This window comes from Uloborus diversus, chromosome 10 (genome assembly GCF_026930045.1).
Source record: "Uloborus diversus isolate 005 chromosome 10, Udiv.v.3.1, whole genome shotgun sequence".
Classification (NCBI taxonomy): Eukaryota; Metazoa; Arthropoda; class Arachnida; order Araneae; family Uloboridae; genus Uloborus; species Uloborus diversus.
Window position 1 is genome coordinate 75,158,058 of NC_072740.1, and position 25,602 is coordinate 75,183,659.

Sequence of the window (25,602 nt, forward strand, 5' to 3'; positions counted from 1 at the left end):
AGTTCCGCTGCCGAACAACCTGCATGTAAAGCAAAAAGCTGGGCGCCTCATGGAATAAATTTTAAAGTTCGGAGGTAAGTACTCTTTTCTCAGATAAACAAATTTACATTTTATGCAGTTAAGATTTCTTAAGTTTTCCTCCATTACACAAACAATTGTCAGTTTCCTTTCCGATATCTTTGTCTGTAATTTGTAATTTCAGCATACTGCTTTAATATTTGAAACGGTTAACTTGCAACTTTTTATTTCTTTATTTTTTCAACTTTGAACACGCATTTATTCGAAATGGATTTTCCAAACTAACAATATACATATGTCAAAATTTTCTGCGAATATACTTGTTGCTATCAGAAGCAACGTAACTTGGTGTTGATATTCAGTTAATATGTAAACAAGTTTATTGAAACAGGCTTTTAACTGAACTAATCTTATATTTTCCGTTTCGATTAAATTGTTTCATACGCTAGCATGTGTTATTTTGATCAAAAAACATTCCTTGATGGGTTTCCGTAGTTCTGAGATAAAAGATTAGATTTGAACGCCGGAGGTCGTGGGTTCGATACTTAAACATTTCCCCCCAACTACGCCCCTGCAATGTTATTCAAACAAGCTGGTTCTGTGCGTAAATTAAAAAATATATATATGGTTTTTTTTTTCACTGTTGTCTTTAGGTTTTATGATATTTATGCACACATTGTGGTTAAGTTAACGGTATTCATAATTTCTGGGCTTGCGAAAGATTAATTTTGAGCAGTGGATACACAACGTGTTTTTGCCAAATGCTCTATGCTTGTTTGTTTATGCTTAAAAAGGGCAAAATGTCTTGAACTACATATTTTTTGAACTCCTTGGGTTTTCTGTTAATAAGCTTTCAGGAACTCTGAAACTGTAACATAAATTGAATTAAAGGGCTGTCTATAAAGTATGTTACAAACTTTTGAACAAATCCCCCCCCCCTCCTTGTTACATGTAACGCTGTTCAACATGAGCATATTGTTATAAACAACGCGTGATGTCACACTTCTTGTTATCCCCTCCCTTCCCCCTGTCACAAAACTGTCACATTGATTTCCTAAAAGAGCATACTTAGCAAAATGTTGATCTAAATTTAACATATATGAGGTTTTAAGTATTAAAGAAAGTTGTTAAAATGGTCATTCTATGAAAAGTTTTTTGAAAAAGATTACTTTGTCATCAATTAATGCTTTTTAAAATAATTTTTCAAAAGCCTAAAATGATGAACAATTAAAGCCCCCCCCCCCCCACACACACACAAGAATCATTAGCAGCAGAAAAAGCTAAAAATGGGAAAGTAGCCGAATTCCAAAAAAAAAAAGTCTGTTTAGATATTGAATACATTTTTTGATATACAACATACAGTATTCATGATGTATCATTCATTCTTTAATTAACGTTTTTCAAGTTGAATTCCTGTGTAATTTTTTGAGAGTGCCCACCGAAGGGGGGGCGGGCGGAATCATAGTCTCATAGTAATGATAGCTTTTCAACGGCTATAGTTATAAATAACTGTGCCCTTGAAATTTTAAGGGAGATGGAGATGTTTTGGTTTTTTTTTTTTTTTTTTGAAGGTTTCATAATTGAAGGGGGTAGGGCACCGTCTACTTTGGGGATGGCACCCAAGCATTCACGTCTTTTTAAAAGCATAAATTTGCTCAGCTAAGTTAACATTAATAATCTGGTATTATGTACTTTAATTTGATGTTATGTCTTTGAAACATATTGCAGTCCTGTTTCCCGTTTACTTAAGTAAAAATGTTTATTTATTTTTTAAAATTTCATTTAATTCTTATTCAAATACAATAGTAATATTATTTTTTGTTTTGATGTAATTGTAAAATGAAAGTTCATTTATTTATTTGAATACTTCTTAAGACTTAATGTTTCAATACAATATACGAGTACTTAAAATGCGATTAGTTAAAAAACAATTTCTAATGAAAAATAAAACTGTGTTTATTTATCACTTTGTTTTAACATGATTGTAAAATAAAATCGTGTTTAGTTATTTGAATACTTTGTAAGACTATGAATTAAGCTCAGTGTATTTTTTAATGTATGATTATCGGTTCCTTTTTATGTTTTCAAATGAAAAAGTAGAACTTGTAATGCTACTTGAATAACAGAAGACAATAATAAATAAACCAAATAGTTTTATTTAACCAAAATATTAATCGAAGTGCTCCCTTCCCAATATCATTGTGGATCGACAAACGATGACGTCATTTGCTAGTTGGATGGCCTTCCTATCTCGAAGGCCTCGGCCGGTCCACGGTGATGGTGCGGAGGGTGGCGGTGGGAAAATAAAATGATAGGACATCAAAAACAGTCAAATGAAAGCAATAGTGATTGCTCAAAAAATTAATTTGAATTTTGACCTTTTGAATTCAAATTATGTTTTTCGCAATCACGAGTATGTGTGTGTGTGTATGTAGGCGTGTGTGTTTATGTGTGTGGAGGGGTATGTGTGTTTGTGTGTGGGGGAAATGTGTATGTGTGTGTGTATGTGTAGGAGTATGTATGTATGCGTGTTTGTGTGTGTGTATGTGTTTGTGTATGTGTGTAGGTGTATGTATATGTGTGTATGTGTTTTGTGTGTGTGTACATGCGTGTATGTATGCGTGTAAGTGTAGAATATGGACGCAACCTGGAGGCGGTTTTCGTTATAGGAGTAGTATCGTGAGGAGCCGGTCGACGGTGATGCTGAAGAGGGTGCTGGCGGGAAATTAAAATGATAGCACATCAAAACAGTCAAATGAAAGCAATAAGCAATCGTGAATGCTCAAAAAAAAAAAACACCAAGTGCATCGTTACCATTAATTATTCCTCAAAAGTTCTTTAATAAAACGCATAGATATTATTGGAATGACAATAGAATTTGTCATGCGCACTGCATATACATGCATATTATATATATATATATATATATATATATATATATATATATATATATATATATATATATATATATATATATATATATATATAATATATATATATATATATATATATATATATATATACGAATATTACAAGTAAATATTAAAGATTTTCGAATTAAAAAAATGTTCCTTTCTTTTCAATCGGCATCGTCAGTCATTAAAACACGATTAACTATTATGAAAAGTATTTTTCAAAAAATTATATATTTTTGTGCTGCATTTAATACCAGTTCATTAACGTTTTGGCAGAGCGGAAGGCCACCGATTAGATACCTTATTAGATTTATAGAAGTCTTAAGCTTGGATATGCATAAGGCCACCACACATTATCTGCATTTGTTTGAAAAGTAAGTTATATTTTTACAGTTTGAAATACTATAAAAATTCATTTTTAGTAATTTAAAAAAATGGTATTGTTATTATAATTATATTTAATGATTCAGTAATGTGAGAAGATAAGTAAAATTAAAGCAGTAATAAAGTTTTTGATGTGTTATGTGTCCCTTTTCCTAGGAACGCAATTCTTAAATCGATAGTAAGATTTTTAAAAACAACCATTGAAATTTATGAAATACACCGCCAACTAGTCATTTCAGCCGAAGACTGCAGTTTCGTGCTTATTAGCACTCATCAGCCCGGCATAGGAAAGTGACTGAGCTGGAGATGAAAAACATCTTAAGGAAGCAAAGAGTGCCAAACAAACTGGTAGCTAATATAGAATTAGCTCAGACCAGAAAACTGCAGTCCTCGGCTGGAAATGACTGAGCTGGCGGTGTATTTCATGTATTTCTGCCTTATCCCTGGCTAATGGGCTGTAACTTACTGAACATTGAAATTATTCATTTTTTATTGTAATAGTCTATCGTTTGTTGTTTCATAGAATAACTAGTTATATTTCAAATAAAGGCTAAGTAAAGCTGAAAATTTTCACCTATTATGTAGGGGAATGTGGGGCAAAGTGAAATGGTTAAGATGACTGAGTTTTTTCAAACTGAACAAATTGGAAATTTGTTTCGAAAATTACAGTACATAAAGAAAGAACATTGTATTTTATGATAAAACTTGTGTTGAAACAGTATTTTTTATTTTTGGCAGTAAATTTGAGTCTTCAAGAAAAGGTGGAAAAATTTCACTTTTTTTCCCTATGGGGCAAAATGAAAAATAAAATATTTTTCTAATGAAATATTTTCTATTTGATTATAAAACATATTTTTGATCAAAAGAATCGGTAAATAAAAGGTTGAATGAATAAATGGAAATATAATAAAACAAAAAACGAATAACTAAACTAATCAATCAATTAATGAATGAAGAAAAATAAATGAGCGAGTAAAGGAATGAATGAAGAAGAAAATAAGTGAATGAATGAATAAATATAAGTGGCTTACTAAATGAATGAATGCAAATGAATCAATTAATAAATGAAGACGTAAGTGATTTATATTAAATGATTGAGTGAGTAAATGAAACAAACTATTTCACTTTGCCCCATCCACTTTGCCCCGTGTGTACTTTACTAATTGTACAATTTATTTAAAATACAAATAAGCTCAATATTAACTACATTTTTGCTGCATTGAATATTAGGAGGTCTCAATCAATATTAAAAATGTTAGTAACAAGTATTTTATCATTTTATGGTAACAAAAATAATTTTTGATTTACAACAAAATATTACAATATGAGTATCAATTTTTTAAAGTTGCCTGTATTACCAAATGCTTTCATCTTCGGCGGTATTTTTTTCCCTGACTGAAATAGACCACATATGGTACTATATAGTTAAAATAATACCAGATAGGTGGAGCTAAAAGCATTGCAAATATTTCACCATTTCACTTTGCCCCATGTTCCCCTACTTTGATTGATTTTTATAGTTATTTCATAAAATATAACTAGTAATTCTGTGAAATAATTGAATTATACAAGCGGTAACACCCTTAAATATAATTATTAGTATTACCGTATTTCAGTTCAAACCCCAACAGGTTAGCACACCGCCATAAAATCAAAAACTAAAAATTTGCACTTGTGCCTCTTAATCTACAGTATTGAACTAGATGACAACGAAAATTTCGAAGTTTTTGCTGTAAAATTTACTACACAATATTTTTCACAATAAAATATCTTCAAATCTTGTTGAAAAGAAATTTGGAAAACTTGTATTTTTGATAAATCTCTTTATATAATGACTTTTTAGTTTCCATTTGCGATTTTCAAACTTGTTCATTTATAAGATTGTTTATTTAACATTAAAAAGTAACTACACAACATATACATTGACAGAGGGACAATAATATGATGTTGTACCTATTCAAAAGTTTTGGACAAATAGTCCTTTAAAGTCAAATTTCAAATTCGAATACAAGAATGCTTAAATTTTAACCTTTAGATGTAGCAAATTATACAATAAATTGGTGTCTTTTTATACAATTATTTTTTTGTTTTTTTCCCCCCAGAGAAACAACATAAATTCAAAACACATTCCCTATACAAAAATTGTAAAAACAGCCCTCACTTAAGCTTTAACAAACTTTACCTGTAAATGTTATACGTAGTTGTGAAATGTAAAGTGTGTCACTAAAAACTGCAAAGGACTATGGAAGGAAGAGATGCTTTCATTAAAGCAAAGCTACAATTGAAATAAAAGCAGTGAAATTCCAAAATTCAACTCGAAAAAGGCTTTAATTATGCAATAAAAGCCTTTAAACAGTGTAGAAAAAAGTTCTGTTGGGAGAGCGGGCAGAAATTTTCCTTACATCCAACCCCTTCTTTAGTGATTTCCGGGCTGTTTTACTTTGTGCTGCTCTGTTTGCTTTGCGTTTAAAACCAAAGTTTTCTAACAGTATATTTCTAATTTTAAAATTTATAAACAATAATTAGTTATTTGTATTACAGCAAGCACCTAAATATGTATAATATATGACTAACTATACAATTAGTTCAGATAAATACGGTGAAAACAGTATTTTAACGTTTTTAAAAAATGTATTAAAACGTTAAAAATCAACTAGTCCACAACGCGTTTCAATTTTTTTTACTATGTGCACTTCGTTTTACTAGCGCCATCTTTTTCACATTACCCGTCACTAAAATTAGAAAAAAAAAATATTTTTTTTTTTTTTTTTGGCCTACCATAATGTGCAGGCGGGTTATTTAAAACTATGTTTTAGTATGTATTTGATATTATTTAGTTTACTTTAGTACATAGAGTCTTACTTGATTTTTTTCTATGAAATTTGATCCAAAACCATTTTTTTAGTTAATAATGGCCATATTTACAAACTATGGGGCACGCACCACTTAAATGAGAATGAACCGAATTTGTTTCTGCTATTAGATTTATACGCGATGTAAAAAAAACTGAGTGAGTGAGATGTTAGAAAACACGAAGTTGAAAAATAAAGACCACTCTACTATCAGCTTTTCGTCAAAGTTCTTTAGGTAATTTTGTGCACGGAATATTTATTCTATGTCTAAAAAGCTTGTTATAAAATCAGTTTTTCTATCGACATCGGAATTGTACATAAAATATCCCCTGATATCTCTGTATTAAAGTTGTAATTGGGTTTCAACCAATAATCTACTTTCCACTAGATTTGGCAAACAAAATTTTAGCTATGCCATGATTACACTTAGCTGACTTCCACATAAGATTAGCAAGTGTTTCTGATAAACACACACAAATGATATTTACAAAAGGATTTGGTGCGCAGAAAAAACAAATAGCTATGCATAACAACAACCATTTAGATAAACGTGAGCTATTTCAAGTCCGATAGCTGTGAAATGAAGTGACACATGAATTACCATTGGTTTCAATTTTTCAGCTTGAAAATATTATGAAAAACAACCTTTTTTTTTTCAGTTTCTTAGTTTCATATGTTTACTAACTATGTCTTAATATTAGTTTTTTTCCCCATTCTTACAGTGTTCGAGTGAATTATCCGGCGCTTATGTTTAAACTGCTGGAGAAACAGGTAACTGGTTTTTTTTTTTTTTTTTAATTTAATTTTTTTTTATTTTAACATTAAGCAGACTTTATCTGTTAAAAAAATCACTTCAAGAAGTTATGAAATCGGCACAAATTCTTAAAGCGGACAATTACATAAGTAGAACTGCTTTAGCCTTTTTGATTGTACCAACGATTCATTTGGAAAGGCCACTTCGTCACGCAGTTTTTTAAATTTATTTTACCTTTTCTTTATTTACTATTTACTTATTTATTTGAGCAATGACGTCACTTATTAAGTTCACTTTTGCATAGCATGGCGTTAGATTTAATTGCTTTGTGATTGGTAGATAACAAATCACATGATCCATTGCTTTTAAGTAACGAGTAGATCTTAGGTAAGATGATGCCGTTTCGGGACGGTGGAATTTGAAGACCTAGTATTATTCCCTTAATATATGCTACACCAAATTAACGTTAAACGCTTAGATAGGTGATCACGAATGATTATCCCTTTAAATCAAATAGAGCTTAAGAATTGCTTAAACCAAAATACAGTAATTCAAAAAATGTGTTTCATTTTTTCAGATTTAGTACTTTGACTGCCATGCTATCATATGGGATAGCCACTGATGTGTCCGTTGGGACACTTATCATCAGCTATGATAAATCGTGTCCCAACGGATATTCTGTGAGCATTTGCAATTCCGGCTTAGCTATCAAAGTGTTAAAGCAAATAGTTTTTGTTTTCAGTACTAAAAAATATAATAACGGTATTTTTTATTTTGAATTTTTCAATTGCGCTAATTTCTTACATCGTAGATATTTTTTTATGATTATTTGATATATTACAGCATAATTTAAAAATATTATTGCTTATTTGTGTTCGTTTTGAATCATATTCAGTACAAATAAAAATTCTGGAAAGGTTGGCTGAAATTTATATAAGAATTATAAATTCTGGATCATAATCTTAAAAAAATTTTTTAAAACTTTTAAAATCTGTCAAAAATCTGTGAAAACTTAAATTTGTCAGAAATGAATTCAATTTTTATTTTCTTTCCTTTCAGCTTTTTTTAAATATTAATTTAAATAAAAAGTTATAGCAACACATTTCTACATGGTGTCCTCTAATTTTAATTACTTTTTACATCAAAAATAAAGGTGTTGCTGCTGATGAAATGTTGGTTTAGAAATAGTCTTCAAACAATAATTTCTGTTTGGAAACGGATTTTACAAATAGCTAATATTATTTCTTGGACATTCTACGCTATTAGAGATGATCGACTATTTAAAATAAGGTTTACGTTTGGTACCAAATAAACTTCTTAAGAGGTTTCTTCATCTTTAAGACTATGCAGTAAAAATATTAAAAAGATGGAAAGAAAACCTTTTTTTAAAAAAAAGGAAAGAGAAAATGAAATAAAAAATAATTAGTCAAAGAGTTTTAAAATTATTTCTCAGACAATGAAAAGACAATGATTGCTTGTAATATCAATAAAATCGACTTTATTTGACTGATAATTTCATATCGTTCATAACTGAATGTGGTTTTGGGCACGTAGGAAGCAACTGGTACATCATTTGTGAAAGAAACATGTGACGAACGATTAATTTCATGAAATATGCTTGTGAACTGGCCACCTCGGTTGGCAGGTTCGACGATTCTAGATAGTTTTTAATGGGGCTAAGCAGTGAGAAGCAAAAGGATGCAATGACAAAATAAAAAAATTGGAATATAACCAGTACAAGTGGTAGGAGAACCCCTCCTTTGTCTTGGGGCAAGATATAGTACTAATAGCTTTGGTAGCAGCATGACTTATAAAACAAAATTCAATGAAAGCCTACCGAGCCTCGCAACTTTAAACACGTTTTACCCAGAACTTGAAAACGTCCTCTTTGTCCCTTTGATTCTCAGTACCTCATATGAAGCCACATTTCCACCATTGTAAACCAGAAATAAATGAGCATTTGGAAGGCAGCATTAGGTGTGCTATTGCCGACATACATCCTGATTTTCTGAGAAAAGTGTATGAAAATTAGACTTTTAGATAACGTCATATACTGGTGGCCCTCGTGACCCACGTGTAGGAAGTCATATTCAAACAATAATGCCATAGAAGTAACTGTGAAATAAGGAAAATTTTATAGATATTAGTACCGTTGTTTTTTTTTTTATTTGAACTTAAAAGTCTATTTTAAAAAAGAAGACAACAAGTGTGCTTATGTTTTGTCTTAGCTTTAAGTTGGTAAAAGTATTTTCAACTTTATGTTTGTTGGACGGACGCTCCATGAACGTCATGATGTTTGTTAGATGACTATAATTAATTGCACGATCTATGCAGAAGTCTATATATTAAATCAAAATAAAAAGCTAATATTTGGAGTTCCTTTAGTTCAACTATCACAATTTCAGATTATTTACGTTTAAAAAAACTCTAGAAATTTGATCCAGATTAACCGTAGATCCGGCCAAACGGGGGTCGGATAACCGAGGCTCTAAGTTTTTATAAAGTAACAAAATGGTTTTTCGAAAATCAAACATTGAATAAAAGACAGGTTTGCGATTGACTTTTCTTATTAAGGCAAATAAATCGAACTGAAGTACTGAAAAAGTTAGTTTAAGCATTTTATTTGGTGAAACTTTTATTGGTTTTTCTCCCGATAAAAGTTAATCAGCATAATGCCATTAATAAAAAAAGAAAAAAACTACAACCTTTCCTAAACTTTTCCATTAATCCTTCATCCAGAAAGACAGTTTTAATGTGCACACTATGAAAAGCATTTTATCTTACAATGCATCACATAGTTGCTCTCGGTAGGCATCTTACTACAACTCGCGATTCATTTAGTAAATACATAAATTATTCAGAACTTTGAAAATAACTCGATTTTATTACGGCAAACTTAATTAGTTCGAGTAATTGAATAGCCTAAGCACTCAATATTTAATTAAATATGCATACACGATAGAAAACATGTTTGCCTCAAAAACCTGCGGATAAAATATTTAGAAACTTTCTAACAATCAGTTTTTTGATAAATATTTAACGCTAGATCAACAGAGTCTATAAGTATGTAGTATATTGTTTCAACAATAAATATTTTGGCAATAAGTAGTTTTCATTTTAGATTATATGTGTCGCATAAATGAAGTTTCTAAAATGCTATTTTTTCATTATATAGATTGCTGAAGAAGTGTGCCGAATATTTGGAAGAGAGGTAAGAACAATTCTAACAAAAAATTATCTAATGTAACTATATATTAGAGAATATAAATAATTTTCAGTCAACTAATACATTTTGTTATTTTATCATGTATCTCATACGACGATAAAAATTTAGAAAAAATATTCTGAAAAAGTACGTAAGCAAGCGAACGAACGTAAAATTTCCATTTTGTAGTTAAAAATTAGTTTATAAGACATTAAAAATAAAGAAATAGCCTTTTTTTTTTTTTTAATTATTTCGTTTTGTACTGCCCAAAAGCGTAGTGGCAACAGTTGGAAATGACGCAATGGATATAAGGCAGTACGAAAGAGCTAAAGTTTGTAAATATTGGGTATAAATTTTCTATAATAGCTTATACAGTTTGTATGTTGAAAACTTCCTACTTGGCCATTAAACTACAGATGCAACGTGGTTTAGCAGTTGCTAAAAATATCGTAGCGCCATTTTATGCACTTTGAGTTAGCAACCTTCTATTCTTCTTTTGACCGCTTTGTAAAGGAAGATTTTTTTAAATCATTGAGATATTCATTTTCTATTACAAAAATTCCGAAACGTTACTAATTATTTTCACGGAACGTTTCGAGATTTCACAAGTTTTTATGCACTTCCTGAGAAAATCAAGTATATTTGCCAAAAAGTTTCTTGAACTTCTACAAACACGAATGCAGACTTCTCTCTGTTGTGAAAAATATTTTTAGCTACCAATATAGAGATTAACTGAGAGTATTTAATAAGTGTATCGGTTTCAGCTCTATTACGACCCGTCCAGATTGACGAAGCTCCCAATGAATGCGAATAAGTCTCTGGATTCCGTAGCTTAGCAAGAATTGCAGGCAAATTAGATTCATGATACTTGCTTGCAATTCTGTCTTAGCTTTGCCCATGATTGACGTTTTTGGAAAATGAATGTACCAAGCTGATGTATTAAACGTATCAAAATTTTCTCTGAAGGTTCCAGAGACGCGACTGACTTTAACAGGGGAGATTACTGAATTCTTTAAACATATTTCAGAATAAGTTCAGGAAGGTTACTAAACTTTAGCGAAAAACATTTCTGTTTTTTGCAAGATATGTTTTGGCAGAAATTGGGCACATTAGCTGCCCATTATTTAAAAAGGAAGAGTTGTTTTTACAGTGCTGGTTTGATTACTCCAACCGTAATACCTCGCTTAAATAACTTTCATACATTCCAGAATAAGTTGTGTAAATATTAGGTTTTTTTTGTTACTCAGGAGCGCGTGGAATAAAGAGAAATAATACGCGCTGAGCCTTTTTTCGAGAAAACTATATTTAAAATTATCCTAATCCCATTTTTTGATCTAATTTTAGTAAAAATTATTGGCTTAATAATTATTTGCATATTAAAGAATATTTGCATAACATGTTATAAAAACATAACTATTTGTCAAATTTGTGAGAAAATACTCAAAATCTTCAACGTCTGCAATCTTACTAAGTCTGAAACGAACTGATGTGTGCATCACATGACTTCCTTTTACACCAATTTAATGTTATTTCCCAATTATTGGCAATTTTAATGTGATTCAATAGTAAACTCTCTAAATATCACCAACAGTGGCCAAATTGAAACCAGATTAAAAAATAAAAAAATATTGCCAAATTTTTCACCTAGTTGGCGACAAAACTTGGCGACCAAAAGACTGGCTATATATCATCAAGTGTACGCCAAATTATAACAACACTTGAGTTTGCATCGAAATTAACAATGATTTCCCCCCAAAAATGTGCAAAAGACCCTTTTAGAAACCCCCGAATGCAACCAAAAGGGGAGGTGCACAACTAACCCCAGTAGGAGTCTACGTACCAAATTTCAACTTTCTAGGACATACCGTTCTTGAGTTATGCGACATACATACGCACGTACACACATACGCACATACATACGTACATATAGACGTCACGATGAAACGCGTTGTAATTAACTCGGGAATCGTCAAAATGGATATTTTGGGCGTCTATACGTTCTTAGGTATAAATGCACGTGTGGTCGGGTCGAAAAAAAAACTCAGTATTCATTCGGGGGTGAGCAAAATGGAAATTAAGGTCGATTTTTGAGTGAAAATTTTACAATACTTCCTTTTTTGTAAAAGGAAGTAAAAATGTGTAAAAATGGGATGAGAATTTATTTTGAGTTATCAATTTTGAAGGGAGCAAATTTGACGTACAAATTCATTTCGAAATAAATACAATTGTAATTTATATTTCTAATATTCTTGCCATATGCGCATTCTAACGAACGTAGAGACAAAAATTGACTAGCCTTTTTAAAGCTACGGAATCGAATATTTAAATTAATTTCTTTTTAAATTTTGTGCAATTTCGTCAACAAAAGCCATTTTAACTTGTTCGGATACTTGAAGTTAAGTTACCTAAATTTTGTTTTACAAATTAGTGTATAAAGAAAGAACAATTTCATAATCAAACTTTCATTGAAATATTTTTCTTTTTGGTAGTCAACTATTATATCTGCGAAAATGTGAAAAATATTCGTTTTTTTTTTTTTTTTTTTTTTTTTTTTTTTTTTTTTTTTTTTTCACGGAGGACAAAATAAAAAAAAGCATTTTTCTAATGAAATATTTTCTATTTGATTACTAAAAATAGGTTTCACCAAATGAATGAATAAATAAACGAGGAATAAATTAATAATGAAACAATAAAAAAAAATAAAATAATTAATTAATATAGGAGAAAAAATAAAAGTTAATAAAACGGAGAATTAATAAGAATAAGTGAATGAATAATAAAAAGAAATGAACTATTTCATTTTACGCCACGTGTGCTTGACAAATTGTATAAATATTTAAAACCAAAATATGCCTAACATTAGCTATAATACTGCACTGGCCATCAGTAGATCTTAATTAATATTTAAAATAATAAAAACTAAAACATTATCATTCTATAATAATAAAACTTATATGTGATAAATCACAAAATATTACAGTATAGGGATCAAATTTTGAAAATGGCTTATATAAGTCATAACTGTACACCTTAACCTTTAAAGCAATTTGTTTTGGAGCAGGAATCAAGTATATGTTTAAGAACATAGTTAAAATACTGCTTGATAGATGGCGCTGCAAACTGAAAATAATAAAAATAACTAACTGTACGTGCCTTACATTCCAGAATTTTTAAATTGTTTCTTATGCAATTTATTTTGTAAGATGCTCTGAGGTATTTATTTATTTTAAAGCTTATGGAAAATAACGTATTTTCTTGAACAATTATTTTCTTTTCAAACAGGCTGTGCGAGAAATTCATTTCATCCAGCGAAATCAGCATCTGAATGAAACTGCGCATAATCGAGTTCATCTGAACAAATTCTTCTCAACTTTGATTGAAACTGATGTTTTTGAACTCTTCCTTGTGCTTCAAGAATTTAATCGGTATAAAGATTGTCTTCCGGAAGAGTAAGCATCTCTCAGATATTAAATTTATTTTGATTTTTAATACCGCAAACATCGTTTAGTAAATCTTGCTCATTCAATCTTTCTTTTCTTTTTTTTCTTCATCACTACATTTTTACGAAAGCAGTAAATAAAGCATCATGTTCATGCTCAGTTATTTTATTTTGATAATACAGTAAACTCCCGATTATCCGAGGAATAGGATGGCACGGTAACCGCGGACAAGCGAAAACCGTGAATAATCCGAGTAATAGACAGATACTAGTGTACACAATAACTAAAATATATGAATAATACTCACACATACATTTAAATTATAGCTAAAAACAATTCTATATTGCATCTACGAACATTGAATGCAAAAAATATACATAAAAGCTAAAAACGAAGAATAACACTATCACTAAGTTAAAAAACATTTAATGACCGTTAAGAAAATAAAAATGAAAAAACCCGCTGATAATCCAACCGCCGATAATCGGGAGTTTACTGTAGTTTATTACGGTAGTATCAGTAAATGAGCGTGTAAGCACAACTTCATTTTCATAAATTTACGAAACCGTTAACAATTGTATAATTTTATTCATTAAATATACACTTTTGTTGATATACGTAATAATTAGGAGATAACTGTGAAACATTTATGGTTCCATTTCAAATTTTTTTGGGGTGTGAAGCAGCATTCCAGTAAATGAACGCTTTAACCAGCGGACTAAATTTTTCTAGTCATTACCTTTGCTTGTATAGAAGAAAAATCAAGTTACTTTTACCAATTCGTCTAAAAAGAAGCTTTCAAAATCTTATCTTTGAAAAAATACGAACTGCTCATTGACTGATCGATCTAGCCTGATATGATTTCAAAGTGGCATTTTTTTTTAAATTTTATTAATAAACTAGCTGTACCCGACGCGCGTTGCTACGCCAACAAAAAAATACATCATAATACTGATTTTCATGACAATCGGTTGAACGGGGCAGAAGTTGCTACTCTGCAGAGCCACCTGGTGGCAAGTGGCTTCAATGAGCATATTTTGCACCTTCTCTGTGGAAAAATACATATATATAGCAATTTTCATAATAATCGGTCCAGGTATCAAGTGAAGCCGTGACTATACTCAAATTTTGTACTCACGCAGTTTGCAAGATCAATCAATCGCTAAAAATATCAAATAGAAAAAGTTTTAAATCCCCCCGTTGCATGAAAAGCCATAAAACAATAAAGAAAGAATTTATTTGCTCGAACTCATGAAAAATGGCAACAGCTAACTTCTTATCAATGAGATCTTTCCCGCGAATTAATTTCTGCAGCCGATAATTTTATTCGTATTTATCCAATAGATTGTGACTTGAATTGGAATAAAAAAGGAACTATCGATCGGATTTTTTTCGAACTGGTCTATAAACATTCCCAGTACCAAAAATAACAAACGGTGAAAGTTTCAGCCAAATCTGCCGGGTAGTTTAGGAGTTCATGGATGACATACAGACAAACATTCATTTGTATATATATAGATTTATTTATTTGTTTTGTGAACTAATTATTTGAACTTTTATCGTTACAGTGAACGCATGACTTTATTCATAGCCAGCAGCCATTTGTGGTTTATAGATGCGATTGACACCTGGTTTGCTTATGCTAAATGCAAAGTGAGAGGACAAATTTACATTTCTTTAGAGCGTGATAAGGTAAGAGAGTGTTTTACATGCTTCTAAAAAAGGCACTTAAGGAAGCTTTTAGAAAATAGATATAGCTGCAGAAAATATGTAGAATGTTACTAACATTGTTTTGCACGCTTTTATGTTCAGTGTAATCAACATCAAACAATTACTTCCTTTACATAATTCTATATACTTTAGCACATTTTTAAATTATCTACGCTAAAATAATCTGCAGTACTATTGGAAAACCTCTAAGAAACTGATCTTCCATAAATGTTTATATACTGAAAACTGCAGTACTGCTAGAAAATATCTAGGAAACTGGACTTTCATAAAGGTTTCCAGTAGTGATATAACTTCTTCTTAAGTAACTGCTGCCAATTTTACTGTATCAGAAGCTGTACCATTACTGGAAAAGCTGCTGGAATCCCAGTTTCCTAGCTGTTTTCTAATAGTACAGCGGGGTTTTTTTTACAGAGTAGTAGGGCCATTCCACGGAAAACGATCATTTTGTCCCGCAAGTGACACCTCATCTATTTCATTAAAAATAATACTTTAAAATATTCATGAACAAATTATTCTACTTAACAAATTACAAACTTATGTGTTATTTCATAAGCAAAACATTTCGTCATTACCCTTTAAAATTATTACTTTTTGATAAAAAAAAAAAATGAGCCGTTACTTGCGAGACAAAGGGTTGACTTTTCCGTGGAGTGGCTCAGTAACGATACAGCTTCTTTTTAAGTAACGTTGACCACATTACTAAAGAAGAAACAGCGTCGTTACTAGAAATAAATTAATGGATTTCCAGTTTCCTGGAGATTTTCTAGTAGTACTTTAGTTTTCTTTTTTTATACAGTGTAGATAAATTAGGTTATTTTAAATGCTATCACAAACGTAAGTGATGTACTATAAATTTGAACGCTTGTTAAATATAGAAATTAGGCTGTCAATAGTTCCTTAAATTATCTTGTTTATATGGAGAATAGTGCTTCTAAAAGATGTCCCCAGGAACATATTGAGGTTGTAAACATTACCCAGGTAAATAGTGTCTTGACAAGAAAGTACATTTTGCAAGTTTTGGAATGAGGTATGGATATTTTTTTTATATTCTTGAAAAAAGAAACTGAGTCGAAAAAGAGCTGGTAGTCGAATATGTTTTGTATTGTATAAGAAGCCGGGTAAGTATGCACATATTTTGATTAAAAGTTTGTTTTTTGCTTAAAAAACGAACTACGTGAAATTTGTGTAAGTATTGCATTTAAGTATTTCAGTAACTGCTTCAAGCCATCGAAATGTACACGTTACAATGTATCTTAAACAGTTTTTACGAAATTAACCTCTGCTTATTTTTAAAGTGTATAAATAACTATAAAGTGTTGCGATAAAAACACCTGTATGTGTGCTTTATAACTGGATTTGCCTTTTTTTCGTTTCATAAATGCATAATGTCTCTTCAAAAAATATGGGTTTGACCTTCATGGTAAGGAAACCCAAGTGACATCATATTTTCACAATATTCAAGACCGAGAACGTCATATGCTTGACTTTTGAAGTCACTGATTGCGCAAACTTCGCAAAACGTTATATCATGTTAACGACTGCGTTGAATCACTAACCTGTTCCGACGGGTTATTTTTTTTTTTTTTCAACTTTCGAGTTGCTGACCGTATAAAAGAGTTAAATAAGGCCTGTTCTGGTGATTGATGAAATTACTTTTTGCCAATGGAAATACAGTGAAATCCCGTTACAACGAATACCAATACAACGAAATATCCGATTCAACGAATATATTTTCAGTCGCGTTTTACTTTCCATTACATTGTTTGTATTCCATTAGAGCAAAATTTCTATTACAAAGAACAAAATTTGAGGTCCCTTAAAGTTCGCTGTAACGAGATTTCACTGTATTGAGAATTACACTAATCGTGTGATTCCCTGGTTAGTGCGCGGATATATGCTGAGACGACCAAATGAATATCAAGTGAAGAATTAGGCTGAGGAAAATGTCGAAAAACATCGAAATAAAATCGTCTCTAACGTTTTGCCTATTATAATCGCCTGCATCCGAGTCAACGCTAATGTTATCTATTTCAGACCTAACTAAGAACTTGTCACTGGAGGTATCTTCGCATATCACCTTTAAGTGCGGGTGCTACAGAGCCGATAAGAATTAATATTAATTGTAAAAAGCTTAGAAAAAGATTTGCGTTGAAAGAAAATGTTCAGTCATGTACTAGAAAGTAGGCTCCTGCAGTCAAAACAAATATAAAGTCCACTTTTGTCCAAATACATCTAGTTGAAATTGGTATCCATTCGCAGGGTATGAGGCGTCACTCTGTGACTACCAGTTGAGGACAATTGTTCTTAATTTGGAAGAAATAGAAGAAACTGACTGAAACTATTTTTGAGTTGTCTCGGTTTACGACTAGACTTAACTCGCTCAAAAATTGGTTTTAATCTAGGAGAAAACGTCAACAAAAATTCCGTCTTTCAGCTTTCGTAAGGGCGAAATGCTTATGATATGTCTTTTATATAGCCAGTGCGCAAATATGAACTCGAAGGCACAACTTTTGTTGCTGTTGTTTTCTCTCTGAAGTCTATAGTCTATTAACGCAGCAACAACAAAAATTGTGTCTCACTGAGTTTACGATTGTGCATTAGGTGTAAAGAAAAAGTATTGTTAAAATTTTGTCCTCGTAGAGGCTAAACGAAGTAAGACTTTATTTCGTTACTAAACAAAATGTTTGCTTCTAAGCGAAATTTCAAAGGGTCATTCTCAGGAAAAGCAGGAACTTCATAAAGGTTTAAAAAAATCTTAAATCGAGTTCGTATTTATCTTAAAGAGAGATCTTATTTTAAGTAGCAACACTGTCATATTGGTTCAAATCCTAAACACAAATTAGTAAAATTATTTAAACATAAAATAAAAGAAGTCCACGGACGTAACACTGCTTGTCACACAGAAACTGCCAGTTTCAAGAACTTATCTTTGAACAATTAGGAGAGACAATCCAAGTAATTAACATGTTTGAACTTAATAGTAAATTTTGAAAATAATGTAAAATTATTATTTTACTTTTTGTTATAATTTGTAAATGACTAGACTACTTTAACCACATTGGTTATTTTAGCTATTTTTTCTTTGTTATCACATCTGGTGACACAGTGCTAAATCTGTGGACATAGTCTGCCTACAGATAAGATGTCCACAGGCGTCATGAAAACATAATTTTCTCTACCTGTGCACTGATGCATTTAGAACTTCCTTCTGAAAGTTGGAAAACAAATCTTCAACACTTATGTCTATAGATAAATTTATTTATTTAATAATCTGACTTAATTACACGAACTCGAATAATGCCCCAGATGTGATGTGTTGATTTCTGCACAAGACAAAAAATTACCAAAAGCTTAAAAGTAAATATGATAAAACACAACGTATGCACTTGTAACTGTAGTTCCAAGCAAAATGTATCCCTGAGGAGAAATTCATGGACTATAACACTATATGTGCCGCTGTTGGATGAATTAATTAATATTTTTAACTCTGTGTACACAGACATGATTTACTACTCCGAATACAGACATTTATTTTAAAATTACCAGCACATTTAGGTTTAAAATATTGTTTTTGTACTTTAAATACAGTTTCAATCAAAAAACTTGTTTATTGAAATATGTTTATATATGAAATAATAACTATAAGCGTAGAAATTTGGAACACGGTAAGGATTGACGGTCCACAGACGTGACTAATTACCATCTGTGGACAAATTTTTAACAATAAATGTTTTTTTTAAACTCAATTTCTTGTTTTTGTTTTACTGAGAGTTATCATCCATTCATATGAATTTTGAAAAAAATCACTTTTTATTATAAATATCAGCTGACACCAGTGGCGACGATTCGGAGAGGCAACCCCCCCCCCCCTTTTTATGGTTTAGGTTTTTTTCCCCATTTTAGGAACCAAAACTAGAAATATTTTTTGAAAAAAAAGAGCAGAAATGTCAAAATTTTCAGAACATAATTATTTGTTTTACTTTGTATATCAGTTTATGAAATATTATTTTGCACAAGCAATAACTTTTAGTTTATGTATTCATTGTTTAGGTATTAGTAAATCAATTGTTTTGCTTAAACAAGTCATACTTGTTCAACGAAATTGTTACCAAGTGTTTGTGACATCTCAAAATACTTTGGGGTAAATAAAGTAAGTCTAATTCTAAGTGTTTCTTCGGAGAAAGTTATTGTGCACAATCTTAATAAAAACGTGAGTTAAGTTGTTAGATTTATATCAATTACCACTCATCTGCTCTCAAAACCAGCAATAGCAAAATTTTGTACTCCCCCACCCCCTGTTTTTTTTTCTTTTTACTGCCGCTAAAAGTACTATGACTTTCAGTTTCCCCCCCCCCCCCCACTTTTTAGTCCCAATCACCGCCTCTGGCTGACACAAATTCCTGCTTTCTGCGAACGATCCTAAAAGAAGTCCTAAGGCACCGATCAGCTACGATCCCGAGGAATGCAAATTATCGTCCTGCACTTGAAATAATCATTTCTTAGTAACTCCCAAAATCATTACTGATCACAAAAGAAAAATATTTTGCCGGCCGCTATTTGAAGTAAAATTTTTCTAAATGATTTTGTTTTAAAAATACTACGATTAAAAAATTATGATTCGTGCTGAAATGAGTTATAACCTTCTACTATTTTTCAGATGGAAAATCCAGACAAGTCTTTGAAATGCAGCGTGTCAGCTATAGATACAGTATTATCGTTCATCCAGGTTGGTAATTTAGAATTACAAATGTCTAATACCCATTATTCATGTAAGAATAAAAACTTAAATGAAAAATGTGCACTTACCGTACATGAAATTAATATCATAATATGCAGCGTCAAGCGCTTCAGCATATTACGCCTGCCTTAAAAGCATAAAATTTATAAATACCGGAAATGTCACATTTGTGCAAATTTTAAAGGGTATTTAATAAAAATTTGAGTTTTAACTGCTATGGATTTTTTTTTTCGTTTTTTGCTAATGCTAGTATTATTTAATCGTTCGGAGAATTAAGATTGCAACTACTCTTTCCATTAATCTTGTCTCCATCGTTTTGAAATATTTCAGCTCGCGGATTCTCCCACTAGAATGCTTTTCACACTGAAAATGAACGGATATTACATTTTTTATTTATTACCAGCAAGTGAAATAATGCAGTCTTTCACACTTATAGTAAATCGGACTGAATAGAGCGAAATTAGGGACCGAAGTTCTTAAGGAGATAAAAATTAGGTACTAGAGCACGGGTCCAGTCTACATAGTTTTGAGACATTTCAGCCCGTGGGTTCGTCCGCTAAAATCTCTTTTACACACTCCAACAGATCGGAGCTTGCCGTTTTTAATACCAGCAGGTATTAAAAACGGTAATCTAACGGAATTAAGGCCCCAATTCAAACGAATTGAAGGGACCCAGACAGGGGAAAGCGAGATTAAGGACTCAAGTTATTGAAGAGATAAAAATTGGGGGCTGCGGCCGGGGTTGAAAAAATACGGCTCTCGAGCAACATGTGGTTCAGTAGTGCCACATCTTTGGCTCTTGAATAGTTTAAGAGCACTAAAAAATTATCAGTAATAATGTCAATAAGTAAGTAATTTTAATAATCATCCGTGCATATTATATGCGATGCAGACATACATGTACTGTTTTGCAAGAAAACTGAGACACCCGGACGCGTCTACATAAAGCAGAAAAAGCGCTAAACACATCTGCATAGCATCTACACTACTTTTTGGATCAACTTACAGTTATGAATAAATATTTTCATGCATGACCATTATTAAAACTAAATAAAGAAAATTCTTCATGACAAAAGCCTCACTGTTTTAAAAAAAATCCTGAAATTTTACGGTAAAAGTTACAGGCATCCATGTTGCCAATAACTTTTACCGTAAAATCCTATTTTACTGTAAAATTTTACGGACGAATAAACGAGAATTAAAAAACGCAAAATGCGAGCGGCAGGTTGGAACTCGGGACCTTCGTATTGGCAATCGGCCTAGCTGATCACCATACTAGACGGGGCGCATCGAGTGAGGGAAAATACGGTGTTATCCGCTTTGCACTGTAAGCCATCTAGTGAATCGATCGGCGGGCGCTGTACTGTAATCTCCAGTTTACGGTAATATTTACCATAAAAAATGTCTGAATTTTTAACACTAGAAAGCTTCGAGAAAATAAAATATTTTGAATACTTATACCAAAATTTCTGGAACACACACACACACAAATTTGAATCTTTACTGAATTTTTAAAACCTCACAAAAATCACGTACATGCATTTCTATTATTTTAATTTTGATGTGTGCTTTAATTTTTTTTCATTCGTCAGTGTGAGCCATTGAAATTAAGTTTTTAAAATAAGGCCTATTTTAATTGGTTTTTAAAAATTTTATCCGTTTTCTACAAGATGTAAAATATATGTTGATTGGACAAGAAATAAATGTTTTACAGTAGATCCCAATTGCACTATTTTTCTAAATTATCTACTAATATTTGGCTCTTTAAAAATATAATTTACAACAATTTGGGAAAAAACGGTCCTAGTTCTCGAAAGGATGTCGACCTCTACACCAGGATTTATGGACTAAAATTATTATGACAAATTCTGGCTGGATGCTAATAAGGGAGATATTTCAACCGGAGAAAATTTGTGTCAGGGAGCTGTGTTTGTTTTTTGGCTCATTTTCTTTACACAAATTTTAAAGTGTGAAACTAACTACCTCGTACAAAACGTAGATTAATTTTTGATTATTCTTTTAAATATTTGAAGCCTGACTTCTTATTTTTTGTAAAAACTTCATGTGGTACTTGAAAACGACAGTCATTTTACGAATCGGAATCAAAAATTATTTCAGGAACATTTACTAAGCAGTTTAAAACGCTTACTAGTGCTATTTTCTCGTATACGCACGTAACCACAAAGTACAAAAAAAAAAAGTTTAAACTTGAACCATCGGTAAAAGATGATGGATTTGCATATTCCGAAACGAGAACATTTCCAGTCACATAACTTATCACCTCGTTCAAGGCATGAACATTAAGCGAAATAACTAAAAATCCTACCTGTTTGATACCATTGTGGTTCGAAATTAAATTCAATATTTTGAAGCAACATAATTAAAGCAGTTGCAGTACAAAGTTTTAAAAATAAAAAAAATAAAATTGACTCAAGCATTTTGGAAAACAAAATTGCTGTGTTCCCCTCTCTGAGACACTCTGGTTTCAAGGGGGAGAATGCATAGGGCTTGCTAAAGCTGCAGCAACGGCTAAAAGTGTTTTAGAGCGGGGTGAAAATAATTTTTTTCGATGGGAATGTGATAGGCACATAGAAAAACCCGTGAAGATGATTTTTATAATCTTCTCAAATAATTAAATATTTTTTTACAATTTTGTTTTTCTCTCAGTCGATATCTCAGGATATAAGTGGAATGGTCGCTCTCTCAATCATGAAACCTTGTTTTACAAAACGATGTAATAATATTCAACTTCAAAGATTTAATTATCGATTCTACCCGACACCCTTTCATTTTCGACAGAAAGCTTACTGTAACGTGGTTACAGCTGTGAATTGCAAACTGAATTAGACTGCAGAGTTTAAAACGAGCTGAAACGTCAAATAACCTAAAACTAAAAAGAAATTTCATCAGAAGAATCAAATATTTTTATCAAGATGAAACCATTTAAAATATTTCCTGGATAACGTTCTCTTGAAAATAGGATACCAACTTCAAGTAGAATTTATCTGCATATTTTATTATATATTCAATGGTGAAAGGTTAAAAATAACAAAAGAAATTGAAAAAATTATACGAGAAAATTGTTTTTCTTAAAACGAAATAACTATTTCCGAGTATGAATTGAATTTTACATGTTAAAAGTTGGTATTCAAAATAAATTTTGTCTTGAAGTTCCATTTTTGAATTCCAAGAATATAAACAATTTTCGCAAATATTTTTTTTAATGTATAACTGGAAATGAAAGTCTTAAAAAGAAGCAGTGATTCATTTAATAGAAAAAAATAGTTTTTCAACTGTATCAAACTCAAAGATCCACCTTTTCAAAACATGACTTTTAAGAATTTTATTGCTGCAAGAGCTGAAAAAATAATAAAGGAGATTTTACCATCACAAAAAGTGAAAAAGGGTTTCTCTGTCGACACCCCCCCCCCCCTCCCATTGTGTTTTCACTAGTCGTTAGCATCCCAAATCATGTTCTAGAATTCTTTTTGATAATCTTGTCAGGTGGATCAAACTTACACGAAAAAGCAAAAAAAAAAAAGATTTATTTTGTTTTTGGAAAAAAATAAGAGAGAGAGAAAATATATAAAATTTTGGTTGGGAGAGTTATTAAAACGTTTAAACAAAGGTTTCCTTAGCATTTTACTTATTGGCATTGCGTAAACCATGTACTAGAACTATTTTCGAGTATTTTCACTGTTCAGTGATAAGAAATATGAGAATTTATTTCACTTATATAATTAAGCTAAAGGTTGGTGAGGGAGAAATTATTTATTGATTACTGAGAAAAGAACGACAATTAGCTAAAACTTCTGTTCGGATGCTTGAACGAGCATTTCATTAGATCTTTGGTTTTTTTTTTTTTTTTTTAATATAAAGAAATGTTCAAAAATAGATTTAAAAAGCACATATTAAGTATTAGACGCAAAAAATTGTGAGGAAACTAAATATAACGGCTTGAGGCTTGTAACATATCTGCTCCGAGCCCTTCATATGAAAAATAACTGCGTAAAACGCACAAATTGCAAAATCAACTCCTTAAACACTTTTCTAATTTACAGTTTAGATTTCTTACATCACACGTGACACTTTTTTTTTTGCATTGATGAAGTGGTTCGTAAATCCGAAACAAGCGCATGCAATTTATTTTGCAATTTTTGTCCGTTACAACGTTATTTTCTCATTCGAAGTCCAAGTTAACATTTAAGGCAAGTTCCAACATTTGCATATTGTACATAAATGTAACTAGTTTTATATTAAGGAAAATGAAATATTTATGCTTTTCAGATGAGAGAATTTTGGAACCAACTGTGCTGGCCCGTAAAAGCAACCAGTTTTCCATACTTGCATACAATTACACAAGTAAGTAATGTTTATCTTGGTTTATGAGTCTTTAAATTAACTTAGTTGAATTATTATCTTCTCGGTATCTCGTAATCGTAATTATCATTATACTTGTATTTGCTTTCTTCGAGCTAATTATTTGCGTATCATTGATTTTATTTAAGAAAAGAGTTTACTATTAATAAGTGTGGAGAGCATTGTTGTATTGAAGTTGTGGTATTAAAGCTTCTTTTTTTTTTCTTTTTGCGCAAAGAAAGAGCCAGTTGCATTTCGACTTTCAATCACGTGGTTTATCGGTTATGGTTGCTGTATTTCATCATAATGGGGTCAATGGGATCGATCCTCGGCCTGAGTTATGGGAAAATTCAGCAACTACTCCCATGATATCGTCGCACTATAATAAATTAACGAATATGAAAATTGGCACTTTTCAGGAGTTTCAAAACAATAATTTTTTTTCTACCTGACGCGTTCAGTTATTTTCAATGTTTTAATTTTATAGATGACTTTATAGCGTAAGACTATTGTTTCTAGTCGTTATAACCAATAGGTAGCCCTTTTTGAGTACTACGAAAAACCGTTGAATTTGTAAAATGCGATTCGCGATCTTTCGCATTCGTTAGTTTAACATGGTGCCGACGATATATGGTGATCCCGAGACTGCATACTGAACGGTAAGAAGGTTTTACAGAAAACGGAGTCAAATGTGCCCTAACCATTAGTGTTACCCCATGGTTAGGTTCCTGCTGTAAGGTTGCAGATGATGAACCTAAGCTCTCTCTCTCTCTCCTTCTTACGCAGGGGAGAGTGCTCATTTTCATTTGACTCGCCGTCGTAAATTCTGAAGAAGAAAGGGCCCCAGCCCTTAGTTTTTATTTATTTATTTTATATTATTTTATTTTTTAGAAATTGAGCCCAACGCACAAGCAAGAATCTTCTGGGCATGAGAACTCAGCTCCTGTGCTTAATTTTTTCAGTGGTCGGATGCTGACAAATTTTATGCTAATTACGCAAATATATTTTAGTAATCTGACGAATGTAAGGCTCCTACCATTTTTGTCCGTTATAAATAAAGTCCTGGGTGGTAATATTCAAGTAAAAGAACTGCAGTTGCTTAAATATCACCTAGTACCAATGTAAATGGATTCATCAGTATTCGCAGCTGATAGAAACATATTTGAAACTTTGAAATTATAAATTACATGCGTCTCAGTTTATCTT

General features: G+C 31.4%; 1 protein-coding gene across 1 annotated transcript in view; it reads left to right on the forward strand.

Moving 5' to 3' along the window:
- Window positions 1–25,602, forward strand: part of LOC129231056 (BAI1-associated protein 3-like) — a 196,343-nt gene that overhangs the window by 106,059 nt on the left and 64,682 nt on the right. The window contains exons 15-20 of the mRNA XM_054865304.1: window positions 10,099–10,134; window positions 13,411–13,577; window positions 15,137–15,260; window positions 19,957–20,025; window positions 24,325–24,399; window positions 25,288–25,341. Coding sequence (XP_054721279.1) covers window positions 10,099–10,134; window positions 13,411–13,577; window positions 15,137–15,260; window positions 19,957–20,025; window positions 24,325–24,399; window positions 25,288–25,341 — 525 coding nt within the window. The remainder of the gene's footprint in view (window positions 1–10,098; window positions 10,135–13,410; window positions 13,578–15,136; window positions 15,261–19,956; window positions 20,026–24,324; window positions 24,400–25,287; window positions 25,342–25,602) is intronic.